This window comes from Cephus cinctus, unplaced genomic scaffold (assembly GCF_000341935.2).
Source record: "Cephus cinctus unplaced genomic scaffold, Ccin1 Ccin1_scaffold0997, whole genome shotgun sequence".
Taxonomy (NCBI): Eukaryota; Metazoa; Arthropoda; class Insecta; order Hymenoptera; family Cephidae; genus Cephus; species Cephus cinctus.
The window spans coordinates 705,334-718,695 of NW_014333542.1; the positions used below are offsets into that span (position 1 = coordinate 705,334).

Consider the following 13,362-nt stretch of genomic DNA (forward strand, 5'->3'; position numbering starts at 1 on the left):
GGGGGGAGGGGGGGGGGGTCGTGAACTTTGGGATTGAAATAAAGGAGATTATCACAAAAAAATTTTTCTTCGAGGCGTCGAGAACGTTTCCATAAATGGCGGAAGCGACGGGCCGTCGGTTGCCACGGGCATATATTTTTTTTTTTGTGGATGCGGCTGAAGTCATCTATCATCCGCTTGAAGTTGGCTGAAAGCCGTGTGGTTTCTCAAGGGGAATTTTCAAGTAACTCAAGACGGCGCTACAGCTTTTTGCTGCGCAATCTTGAAGTTTGAATGAAAATTTTTTTTTTCTCGTAAAAGGGGTTGGTACCCCGACATGGAACAAAACTGACGATCCAGTGTTCATTGAAGGTATTGATAATCGATAGAGGATTAACGTGAATTCTCAAGTCTGTCGTATAGCGAAAGTCGTTAGCTCTATGTATAGATATATCGATAGCAATTAAAATGCTCGGGTAGATCAGTCGCTACGTGAAAACCGTAAAAAGGCTTAAGGTTCACATTCCTATTGACGTGTAAGACAAACGACCTCGCTGGCTACTCCGTGAACTAAGAATGCTACCTCGTCACTCGCAAACACATTAATTAGCGAAATCAGGTTGGTTATTGAAAACCAGTCTTGAGGATCGCTTCCGATAGTTTAAGACAGAAAATTTCGTCGTAACTTCCTATCCCCGATTATACGTATATTTTAACGGTAAGACCGAAGGTTGTTGGTAGATGTATGTAAAACGCGATATAAATCCATAGAAATTCACCTTAAGTTTTTCTTATCGTATCGGATTTACCTGCACGTAAAGTCTAAGCCCATGGTTTCACACGCTCGTTATATACCACCGATCGACTTGGTCTTTGCGCAAAATCCTCAACGCGACAGGCATATAAAGTCAGGGAGTAAGAATTGTAATATTAAGTGGGTGCGACCTGCGCGAATGCAGGTTAACGTTCCAGGGTTACGAAATGGGCCTTACTTCCCTCGGTGGCTCGAGTTAAGGCCCCCCGGGCGACGTTCCTTACGGAGTATAGGAGTACAGCGCACAGATTACAGAGAACTGGCTACGTACGAGATTTACGGGCTTATAACGTTCCGTAGGCCCGCGCGATTAGCGTTTCATTAACGTGAGAAATATGCAGAAATATTATGCCAGTGTCACGTGAAGATATAAGGGGTTGGTTAAAAAAAAAAAAGAAAAAAAAAATTTTTACACGAAAAATTTTTTGGACAATTTTTTCCTTAAAAAACTCACTTTAAAACGACTCGCCTTTTTTTTCGTCAGCCAAAATTCACTTTCCTCTAAACGTAGAAAATACGAGGGGATGGACAAAAAATGGATAAAGGAAAAAGGAAAAAAAAAAAAAAAACGAGTGGATCCAAAAAGGACACTCAAAGTCATCGTCACTCGGTCGCGTCTTTTATTCGCGAGACGCACAGACACGTGCTTTGTGCACGGTGCGTTTCTATGTACGTTAAGGCTGATTTATGAGGCCGCGCGAGCAATTATACAGGCGATTTCTAAGTAGGGGCGCGGCCAGTGTTTTTTGAATTTAATAAAGGAGAAAATCGGATTTTTGTCAACCTCGATTTATTTACGACTCGTGTAACACGTGATTGGCGGGATAGCTTTATGGCGAGTTCACAAGACGCATACCGGTACCGGGGCACCCTGTAGAATAGTGGGCGTGATTTACCATTGGGACTACCGAAGGGCAGTTCCTAACGCGGCGACTTTACTTGCTTTTCAGTCCGTTTCAAAATTTTTATTGTCCCACGAGTCCCGCCACTCCTACCGAGCACTTTGATCCTTCGTCAGCCACTTGCCAGCGGCGACCGGCCAAATGTTCGCAAAGCTCGATATAATTATCCGGAAGGATGGCGGCGAGTCAATAAGTTTTTATTCAAAGAGATGAAAACGACCCAAAGTCACAATATCAGCCGTTTTCAAGGCTAATTAATATAATTAGAAATCCCCTTTAATCCTTGCCGAGAATTTCTCCCGGGCACACGTCCGGGCGACCCTTCGACTCGACTCTGTACTATCTATATACCGTAGCGACAGCAATACGCGAGCAGCGAAAGTCGCTCTTCGGGATCATCCGTAATCTACCGGGTGACTTGATAAAACGTAATCGCACTTTTACATTGAACCCGCCTATCCGTTTCACTCTAATCTGAAACATTCCCGCTGACACTTCTAACTCACGCCGTTGCCGGAATCTGTCTGATTAAAAGCAGTCCCCCTCCTAACGTACGAATACACTTTACATTCGAAAGTCACTCTTATCAGCGTCCATCTTGTTGCCCTTGGTTACGAGATCGATATCCCTTGACGAACATTTTATGCTTTTTTTTTTCTCCACTTTGTTCATTTCAATTACTTCGCCTGTACAAAGACTCTTGGAAAAGTCAGCGAGGCCTGTGGCGTAAAATTTCATGTGCGTTGTATATCTGTATATATATATATATATTTATGTATACGTAAATTGGCATACGACATACAGTCCTGCCTGCTATCTGCATGTTCGCATATGGGCGAGGGTGGCCGGAGGGGCTAGGGGCACCCATTCAGATCAGCGTTAGGCCTTTGTGACGTCACATCAAGCCTGAGGCGAACTTTGATTTAATACCATAGTAGTTGGCGGGCCTGAGGCATTAATGACGAAACAGGAGGAAAAGTGTGTATTCGGAACACGGAAAGCGTTGGAGGGGATTCGGGAGGAGAAATTAGGGGATGTCCCCATTTCCGTAAACGCGCGATAGGGTTAGGAGGAATTATTAGCTCTCGCGCCTACATCCAGAACGCCCCATTGTTACCCATTTTCGTCACCCCTCTTACGAAGTCTCTTGACTTTGTTAGGGCGACGAAAGGGTGGATACTTGGCGAACAGGGGTGGGAAAAAAGAAATTGGACGGGAAATCGAATTGAACTTCTGCCGTTGAAAATTAAAAAGCTTTTTGAGTCTCCGATGCTGCTGGATAGCATTTCCGTTTTTTGTCCTGACTTTGATATATTACCGTAAGCAAAAGCTATTCTGACATTTTATATTTCACTTTCATGTTATATATACCGGGTTGTATCGTTTATTTGTTCGTACATAGGTTGCAGGGGTAATTCGTTATATAATTTTTTTTCGGGATGGACCGTATGTGTATATGTTGACGATATTTAATTTACACTCAGCCGGTAGACCGTGGCCCAGTGGATAGAGAGCCAGTCTCGTATTGGCCAGGTCGCAGGTTCGAATCCAGCCGGCGGCCTCCTATTTCTCTTAAAAGTGAATTTTACTGGCTTTGAATTATTTGTAAAAATTTTCCACCAAACGTTGCTCCCCCCTCTCTATGTCCACACGGTGATGACGATATTTGCGGAGATTGGCGATACTTACGAGTGTTCATCGATCGTTCTGATTGGTCGCTCTGCCAGTCGATGACACTGCATGTCATAGTTACTCTGAGTGTGCGAATAGAAACAATTTTCTTCGTATCGTTTCTCGTGCGCGAGACAGCAGCGTCTCCTTTGCAAGGTATCAATAATTGGGATATTTGTTGGCGCTATATACCGGGTGGAACCCTTATAAGCGGATTCCGATACTCGTGAAAATGGAGCTGGTCTTTGGTTAACGAAGTACGGAATGGATTCGGTGTTGAGACCGTAACATGCTCTTGCTGTAAACAACGTGGTAGGTTTAATTAGTTTGTTAATTAGTAGTATCGACTGAGAAGAAAAAACTTGAAGCGCTTTGCACACTGACCTCGAGACTCCGTCTTGCGCATCTTCTGGTAATTACAAGCATGTAACACTTACGGAAGCGCGTGTACAGTCGTGTGGCATTGGCTTTCAGGAAGCTAACAGCCAGCGGGGAAGAGGTCGTGGGCGCTTGATGTTTCTGTAGTGGTCGCCGTGCGCGTAATGGCCGTGGCTTCTGTCAAAGAGAGTAATTAATTTTCATGATGGCGGATGGGTTCTCCCGTAACGTCAACGGGGTATTAAGTACCAACAACGAAACATTGTATCGAGACGGCGAGAACATTTTTACAGTTATTCCTTCTAGAATTTTTTAAAATTACATAAATTATTTTTTTTTTTTTCAATTAATTGCCGTTTTTTTTCTATGTAATCGCCGTTACTTTAATCCGTATCCTTTTACTCGAATTTGTATAATTTAATACTGTAAAACTAGGAGTCACGAACCATGAGAATTCGACGTCGGTTTTGGGCGACATACTCAATTCGCTAATTAGAGAGACCCAAAAAATCGGTCCTTTTTATTACTGACACCGTATATAAAGGTGAATTAATGTCGCTCGTAATATTTTGCCACAAACCTTTTTTTAACTGCGAACATCGCCAATCAAAGCAGTAATGGTGGCCCGTTTTTGCCGCGACAGTGTGTCCTGGACGCACCCTCGTCAAACGTTAATCGGATGGTCTTCGGGGCAGGTTGCGCAAGGGTTGTTTTGCGTACTGGACGTACACGGGCTTATGAGGTATTCAAGAGGGGTTGATTTGGCTCGAGGGTAAAAGGGATCCGGCTGGTTCCGCTCCATTATCAAAAGACTTAACGCACTTTCCGGCGCGTGACGTGTCGTTACTACCTATCGGATTACCTTCGGTAGGCAAATCAATAATTTCCGACAGGTGTCGCCTTTGTGACAACCGACGATCCAATTCGTTTGAACTCGTACGTAAACTCTTTTTTATTTTCCTGTTATACAAATTTTTCACGAGTACCTTCAATTTTTGCCAATCGACCGAGCCCCCCCCCCTCAAACCTTCTAGAACATCGACAGCGATAGGAAGTTCACGATCCTCCTAATGGTAGACCCGCGTCCGAATATCCGTCACGTGGGCAGCCGTAGTGTGCTCTCAGTTTCACACAACCAAATAGGCAGAGTTGAACGTCCTGCTCTCACCTGCGCAGGAGGTTTTTGTCCTGCTTACATAAAGATATCCGGTTCTTACGCTCGAAAATATCTAGGCAGTCGCTCGATTCTGACTGCGAAATCGATGACTTTCCGAACTCGATTAATTCCAGGACAAGTTTCACATTTATTCGACACAGAAACCAGAGTGCCGGCTGGTATTTAAGAGGAGGACGAAATTGAGCCAGGTCGCCAAGAACCCAAAAATCCAATTATCCCAATCAACCTAAGCTTACCCCACGGATTCGCAACAGTTGGAAAAGACCGGTGCGCGCTCTAGTTGCATCCTCGTTGATAGATTCAGGCCTGGCCCGAGTCCGCCGGAGAACAGGACGCGCCGTGTGTCTATTAGAAAGAGCGTAGAACTGACGTCGACAGAGAGTGAGCAATAGAGACAGAGAACATGAACGTAAAGAGCATGGCACGAGCGGACAAGGAAAAAAGTGACGCAAAAGTTGGGTCACGTGAGTATGATGGTGTCAGTGGCCGAGCACAAAGCGAACGACGAGAAGATCGAGGAGAGTCGTGGCCCACGCCTAGCGTGGGTCAGGTAGGGCGCCACCAGTTGGGTCCCGGCTCCCAGGAGAAGGAACGGGGCCCAGAAAAAAGGAGCCTTTTCATCTTGTCTCTGGGGCGTGGGTGGGCCCAAAGCGGGTAGGCAGGGCCGACCAGCCTCGAATCTACCGATTCTCATCGTCTACTCGTGCTGCTATCGCGACTCATCCTTGTTCTCTCTCTCTCTCTCTCTCTCTCCCTCTATTTTTATTTTATTACTCTTCCTCTTCACGCTCGTTAACTGCGCCTTTTCGACTCCCTTTGTTCTTCGTTACCGACCAACCAATGAGGACCCTAAATTCAAGCGAGTTCGGAAGCTTCGTTATATTTTAGTTATTAGAGAGGAGCGAGAATCCGTTCATGCGTATATCACCACGATATGAAATCCATTCGACGTTCCGCGTCGCGCGTCCAGCGCGTCGCTCGGTTGGAAATCACCCCTAAATGTACAAGAACCTGTAGCGCGATCGATAACCCAGACCCTTTTTCGAAGGCTGAGTCGACGACAGGGATTCTCCGGTTCGCCTGTAGCTTCCTCGGAGCTGTTTTTATTGAAGAAGCCACCGAGTCCCTTTTGCCTCCAGCTAATCAGGAGGCAGGAAGTGAAGAGATCGCGGCGGGTCCTTCTTCGGTCGGGGGGATGGTGGGCACAAGTACGAGACGTCGAAAAATGGGTATCGCCGAGTGTCGGTTTGATCTGTCGGGGGGACTGGCTCTTATTCGCGAATAATCCCCCGATGCCAATCGGCGCTCGCAAAAAGGATACGTCGCGCTGGGATTATTGTAATCCTACCTTATTCGCAGCGCGTTTAGTTCCTGCGGGCGCGGCCTCGGGCGATCGCGCACCGCTATTTTTAGAGCCGCTTGCAAAATCGCGCAAACGTGCACGTGCCGCCCGTAACCTGTGGCGCTCGGCTGGCAAGAAGCGGGGATAGCCAAACTTTCTGTCCTCGTCAGCGTCAAAACCCAAATCTCTCCTATACCAATTAGCAAAGCAATCGCCCCCCCCCCCCTCTATTGTCAGATCCCATTTATTCAGCGATATTCACGAATTTTATTCACTCTCTCCAAAATTCGTTTTTAGCGTGGGTAAAAAAAAATATTATTTTGAAAATTAAATTTTACAAAATTTTATCTCAAAACTGATTCTCCACATACGTAAATCGTTATGAAATTAATACCGATTTCATTCCTCCCGTCTTCTTGAGCATCAGATTATCCTCGTTTTCGTTATTCGTAGATACTTGAAGATTTCAATTTTGCGAGTCCGAAGGTTGGAATAAAAATAAAACGAAAATATTCTCCTGGGCTTCCACACGAGAGACCTCCTTCGCTACTTTCCCGTGTGCACGCTCTTTCCTTCGTGGCGCTACGCTCCGGAGTACTAAGAGTACTGGGAGTAGTAGGAGTGGCAGGAGCTACGCGCTGTGCTGGAGGAGGTCGAGAGGGGCGTGGAGGGCAAGAGCAGGCTTTGTTCCGCTTTTACGAGCAGACGTTCTCGACGGAGCGCAGAACGCGGCAAACGTAAGGCACAGAAGCGTATAGCCGAGTTGAGTGACCCCACGGCCGAGGTACCGTCGAGGTAGGCGCAGACGGGCGGCACGACGAGGAGTGGCCGAGAAGAAGAAGAGCAAATTGGTGCTCCTGGTAGCAGGAGATCAGAAACACGATGGAGGAGGGCGTACGGAATGTACGTCGGGTCGCTGGATCTAGGGTACGCGGTGCCGATTGGAGCCCCTCTACACCCCCCGGCGTGTCACGTGACGTCGGTGCCCCCTCTAACGTGGGGGGCCTCAAGAGTCACGCTACCCAGGAACCCACGGGGCCCACTGGCGCTGCTGCTGCCGCTGCCAACGCCAGCGTCTTCACTCGTCGACAATCCGTGCACAATACTGTTGCGCCCGCTGGTGCTGCCACCACCGGCAGTCCGCGCAATCCCAATGCTACGCACAAGAATCCAACTACTACTGCCGAGACCTGCGACCTCCTCTTCAAGGTCCTGACCATGCGCTCCTGATACCTTAGTACTTATCGTGGAATTCGAGCTGGCTACGAAAGCAAAGATGGCCGTCGCTCGAGGAATTATTTTTCTGGCTCTCTTCGATCGCTGGAAAATAATTCCATGATCCGGTTTTTCGTATACTTTTTTTTTGTTAAAGCTACCTCGATAACGGCCGTATTAGCTATTTTTGAGTTTATGGGATATTCTGACAGTGCTTGGCTTTCGAACGTGTACGATTGTGAATATGTACCTTTACGATTTACGTATACTCGCGCGGGAATTATTCGAACGCGTTTATCGGTTTTCAATACGGTCACGTGATATAATGGAAAATTGACTTTTTTAATTATTTTTTCCTCGATAAAACAATATTATTACATTTTCAGTTAAATTACTTTTTTTTTTTTTAATGTAACTAAATCTGTCTTTCATCCTTGTATCTTCCAATAGCTCGAAGACGATCCTCGGAGAGTTTTCGTCGGTAATACGTATTTCGAAAAAAAAAAAAAAAATAACTCGTCTCGCTCCCGTCGTTACCCGAGATTGCCTTGGCACTTTTTTTTTTATACGGACTCTCCGAGATTAATAGCGCCCTCAGCTAACCAGGAAACGATTCCATCCCTCCTTTCGTTCGTTTCGCGTGCCCCGAATTCTCCCTCGTTAATACCAGCCAATTCCGCTAGAATCGTTCCGTGTCGAAGCACCATCCGACAGAAGGTCCCATGATAAACTCGTATATCCAAATCCCCGGTTTGTTTGCCAGCGAAGGGCATTATTGGTACTAAATTGAGAAAAAACTACAATCAGGTGATGCTACTCGGAGACAGCGGCGTGGGGAAGACCTGCCTCCTGGTGCAATTCCGCGACGGATTCTTTCTATCTGGAAACTTCATATCCACCGTGGGCATCGATTTCAGGGTGAGACAATGTATCCCGCAGCACGGGACGTTGACACTGTCCATAAGAATTAATAAAAAGACAAAAAGACAAGACGACCCAACCACCCTGTGCAGAAACGCAAACGAGATTACCGACTGTCCACGTGGTGGCTCTGCCGTGGAGTTGCTGTTTCTCTCTCTCTCTCTCTCTCTCTCTCTCTCTCTCTCTCTCCTGGCACAACCTTCCACAGTCTGCTGCACCTCTCCTTCCTCCTCCTTCCCAGCGTGCCAAGCAGGGGGTCCCATGGGAATAGGATGCACGCTAGGGTGACTAGCGGATCAAGGGTGGATGATGATCCCAGTTCATAATACGTTGCGCTTCCGGGACGACGAAATGAACGCAGTGCTCGCAGCCTGTATAAATAGAAAAACCATTTCGTTTTTTTGACAAACAATTATGACGCTTAGTATAATTTTTTTTCTTAATTGCAGAACAAAGTCGTTACCGTTGACGACACCCGGGTCAAACTTCAGATCTGGGACACCGCAGGCCAGGAAAGATTTCGCAGTGTCACTCACGCCTACTACAGGGATGCTCATGGTAAGATCCTTTTTTTTTCAGGATCGTCACGGCCAGAACAGGACTGCCGATCCTTTTGTCGGCGTCGATCTAAGGATTCAGCACGGCACGCCCCGCTAAATGTAAAATGGCACACTCCCGACCGTCCATCCCGAGTCCTGGACCTCAAGTGAGACCTCAGGCTTATTCCGCAATCGCTAAATTATCCACGTCCCAATGGCCGCTGCGTAACGTAAACGCGTCTGCTGGAACCTTCGACCCATCGCGTTTCTTCATCCAGATCATCCTGGATCCTGATACGTTAATCCTTGTCACGGAAGCGTCTTAGGAATGTGCCTTGAGGATCCGTGCGATTGGATTTCTCGATTGGCACTGCGTCGTCAATAGGTCTCTCAGGCGAAGAATACTTTTTCTTCACTTTTTTCAATATTCAACTTACGTTATCAGTCCTTACAATTTTGACCTAACCCCAAATCGCTGCTTAGATATTAATTATTAATTGTTTATGCCAGGGCCACGAGGTATTCATCGTGCATGACGAACACGTGCGTATGTTTTGACGTTTGACAGAGAGCATTTGGCGCCATCTACCGGCGAATAATGATACTAACGTCAATTCTGATGCGTCAGCAAGCTTATGGAACTCTATTAGAACTCCAGGACGCGTATGTCAAAGGCACCCTTTGTAACCTCGTGATTCGGTGACATACCAATTTCCTCTCCCCCCCCCCTTCTTACAGAGGGCGAATAATGTTTTCTATTATTTTTCCAAATTTCTTCCAAAATACGTAACGTGGATTTGATCCGTTTGATAATTTACAGTCGGCTTGAAAATTATTCACGGTGGGTCCATCTTTTTTAGATAATCCGAGATATTTGAAGAACGCCCAGTGTATCTTCCTCTTCTTCCTCTTCTTCCTCTTCTTCCTCCTCTTCCTCCTCTTCCTCTGGGATTCCTATAACGAGAACAATCAGAGTTCCTACGGTTTCGAATCTTCTCTTGGCTGTTGTCGCTCGCGTGGCGCGTAATGCGCATGTTCGATGCGTGTCTCTCTCGAATGGGATTGCATAATGGATGAGTCTTGCAACTGGTTTCAGCACTGCTGCTCCTCTACGACGTGACGAACAAGACGAGTTTCGATAACATCAGGGCCTGGCTGGTTGAGATCCGGGAGTATGCACACGAGGACGTCGTAATAATGCTACTGGGTAGGTATCGCCGATGATGATGACGATCATGGACCAGGTCCAAGTCACGAGGTATATCCTCAGCCGAGAGCAGGAATGATCCTTGATGATGACTTTCAGGCAACAAGGCCGACTGCGGCGCCGAGAGGGCAATCAAACGAGAAGACGGCGAACGATTGGCTCGCGAGTACAAGGTTCCATTCATGGAGACTTCAGCGAAAACGGGACTCAACGTGGAACTGGCATTCATAGCGGTCGCTAGGTAAGGAGATATCGTGGACCTGTGGAAATGATGAGAAAATAATATATTTGAAAAATATCCTTTCACTCTTTCCAGGGACCTGAAGGCTAGAAAGAGTGGCAACACTGACGAGACCAGGTTCAACGTGCAGGACTACGTGCGTCAGCAGTCCCAAAGAAATTCTTGCTTTACCTCAAACTGCTTAACGACGTGAGCTGAGTGATAGGAGTGACGCGCAGCATCTTCCTCTTGGCCTGGATTAAGAGATAAGGGACCCAATTGGCGAAAACCAAGTCGACGCTGCTTTCCTACTGTCTTGATCATCTCGATGCGTCGCCGGATGCGTTTTCGACGATTTTTAGATAATTCGTGCTGGACGTACAAAGAGAGAATGAAAAATTTATAGTAAAATAGAGAAGGAGCACAGGTAGAGAGGATAATAAAAAAAATTTCATGCGCTAGTTTCAAGTAACAAGACACTCACGGCGGCCACCATTTCTGTCTGGAGAGGCTTAAGGATGTGGCTCTGTAGAGGCGCGCGAGGAGCCGCTCATTCTTGTTGAGTAGATAGAGATATATCGACGGTTAATTATGTACTGTAAATTAATGTGAATAGGCTGGGCTTGTTAGAGAATTTTCTAGCACGACGGTCGTAACGAGACCTCCCACTTATCGTTGCGTTAACCTTAGCCACCTACAGATGCCAGATACATCTATACCTGTAACTGTGTATCCTGAGGTTACGCTCAGTCGTGTTTGCGTCTTGGCCCTTTGGCGAATCACTTGAGTAATTAGCATCCCGTGCACTTGCTTGGCTGCCTTGCAAATAAAGGTTCCCATTTGTACAGTGGGAAGAACCCAAGTTAGTCCTTGTGGCAACTGCTTGTACGTAAACGGCTGTAACAGAGGGATGATCGATTGAAGCGAATTGTATAGCTATATATTGTTTTCGATTAATGCCGATAAAACTCGCAGTCAATTTTTAATATTTAAAAAAAAAACGTGGCCGTAGTTGAATAAAATGCGCATAAATTTAATTTTTACTGTAATACATTGATGTGTCTCTTTTTTTTTTTTTTTGTAAAAAAAGGGACTTATGGTATTTATACTAATGGATTATTGATGGATACGCGTGTAAAACTTCTCTCTCGGCCTCAGTAAATGTTTTTGAAAATCGCATAATTTTTTTATAATTGAGAAATTGCGGGGCCGGCTTTATATTTAGATTTGCACAAAGCACTCAGCGTTTTATAAGATTTGTTAAGTTTTCCTAATTCTTCTTTACGTACTTTTAACGAGATATCGTACAAGTATAGCAGTAGCGTACGTAACAGTTTTTCCACGTGATTCGTTCTATTGTCTTCACTGTGTTTTGGGATGGAAATGATAACTTACAAATCTACGCGAGACCTACGAATTTGCCATTGAAAAAATTTATTGGACAGAAATATAACGAATCATTTCGCGAGCTCGTTTTATTTGAAGTGTACATACACATAATTAACTATCAAACGGCAGGTACTCGTATTACGTGTAAAATATGTATCGGAATATTATACGTATAAAATAAAGATACCTGGCCAAATCATTTTCATTATGTTTTTGTCCTCGTTAGACTTGCCATGATTTTTTCAAAGTGGATAATAAGTACGTAAATCTCTGATTAAGGGAGAGCAATTCTGTACTTAGGTACACGTGTTAAATATACCTCTAATGACGTCGTAGTTTCCTACTCGCAAGTCAGTGGGGTTGAAGGATCCATGGGCCTCAAGGAACTTAATAAAATTTTGGGAGTCGCGTGGTGCCATCTGTCGGCTCTACTGGCTACATAAATGGCTCGAAATATGTCATCCGAAACTTACGCTGGTAAAATCGTTGTACAGAAACGAAGCTTTGCGGATCTTAGCTGATAAGGTAATAACTAAAAATGATTGATTACCCATTTATTGTTGTAAAAACGAGTAAATTGTAACTTACTTTTGTCCATAGATAATTGCCAACGAGTTATGCTATTCGAGATTAAAGAAATATTGACTCTGTTATTTCTTTTCAGGGTTCACTGATTGTAGTCATTCAATCGGGATCGTATAAGACTAAAGGTGTTTCTATTTCAACTACTAATCTAGCTAATTTACATTCTTGAGTATTTTGGGGTAAGTAAATGATAAGTTAAATCCGTAGTATTGTTTTAATAAATAATTGTAACCTACACAAAACAGGAGCCATTGCCAGAACAGTTCGTCAGTAGCTGTGCGCATGCTGTTTAACGTGAATCCACTAGCGATCAGTAGGAAGATTTCCAATGAGCCGATTTTCATGGTAAAAGTTTTATTTCGGCATCGACGCGCCACCTGTGTGGAGGGCCGTCAAACCAGTCCACGTATTTGATTGGTCAAGTATATATAGTAATACTACGCTTGATTTTCGTGAGCTCCGTGAGACGCATGGAATTATACCGGGTGGCACTCTGAAGCATGTGCATCTGAAGTCGACGCGTCCTTTGGACGAAGGAACCTCGAACCAGCTTCATGTTTGTGATCGGTAGAAAGTACATTCTAAGCAAATCCCAAACGCGGGTAATAACATAAATATGAGTTTTTTGAATTTCATACTCTGATGAGTGAACAGCAGACATGCACAGTGTTTCGGCTAGCACGCAGAGTCTCGAGTTCGAGACACGCGGTTATTACTTTGTTTTATATTTGTTCGCTCACTATGCGTATTGCTTTTCTTAATTATCTGAGGATTTAATGAATACATGATTATACTATACTATATATTCTTTATTATATTACAAGCTTTCCAAATGTTACTAAATATTATTAGACCTTGAGTTACTATCGAAATTGATTCAAAACAACAAATTGAGGCTAAATAGTGTAGATAAAAATTGAATAGAAATTGTAGAATATCGAAAATAAATTACGTTCAAATTGAAATATTAATAAATTAGGTGTTTGGAAGATTAAAATAATTAATTAAATTAACAAAGTAAAA

The 13,362-nt window shown here is 44.8% G+C and overlaps 2 protein-coding genes across 7 annotated transcripts in view; one reads left to right on the forward strand and one right to left on the reverse strand.

The window, feature by feature from the left end:
* LOC112494921 overlaps positions 1 to 6,740 on the reverse strand; it is a 20,099-nt gene extending 13,359 nt beyond the window's left edge. The window contains exons 1-3 of one of the 2 annotated variants that reach the window (XM_025088792.1): positions 6,658 to 6,740; positions 3,804 to 3,921; positions 3,385 to 3,664 (exon numbers count right to left, since the gene is read on the reverse strand). In XM_025088792.1, coding sequence (XP_024944560.1) covers positions 3,385 to 3,664; positions 3,804 to 3,921; positions 6,658 to 6,687 — 428 coding nt within the window. In that variant the 5' untranslated portion in view covers positions 6,688 to 6,740. Of the gene's footprint in view, positions 1 to 2,506; positions 3,665 to 3,750; positions 3,922 to 4,324; positions 6,484 to 6,657 lie in introns of those variants that run through there. The other variant, XR_003060904.1, reaches the window with a different exon arrangement.
* LOC107271606 (ras-related protein Rab-37) overlaps positions 1 to 11,953 on the forward strand; it is a 54,860-nt gene extending 42,907 nt beyond the window's left edge. For 3 of the 5 annotated variants that reach the window (XM_015747807.2, XM_015747808.2, XM_015747806.2), the window contains exons 5-9: positions 8,286 to 8,396; positions 8,849 to 8,957; positions 10,035 to 10,145; positions 10,245 to 10,386; positions 10,462 to 11,953. In XM_015747807.2, coding sequence (XP_015603293.1) covers positions 8,286 to 8,396; positions 8,849 to 8,957; positions 10,035 to 10,145; positions 10,245 to 10,386; positions 10,462 to 10,579 — 591 coding nt within the window. In that variant the 3' untranslated portion in view covers positions 10,580 to 11,953. Of the gene's footprint in view, positions 1 to 7,114; positions 7,473 to 8,285; positions 8,397 to 8,848; positions 8,958 to 10,034; positions 10,146 to 10,244; positions 10,387 to 10,461 lie in introns of those variants that run through there. The other 2 variants (XM_025088768.1, XM_015747809.2) reach the window with 2 other exon arrangements.
* The last annotated feature ends 1,409 nt before the right edge of the window (positions 11,954 to 13,362 follow it).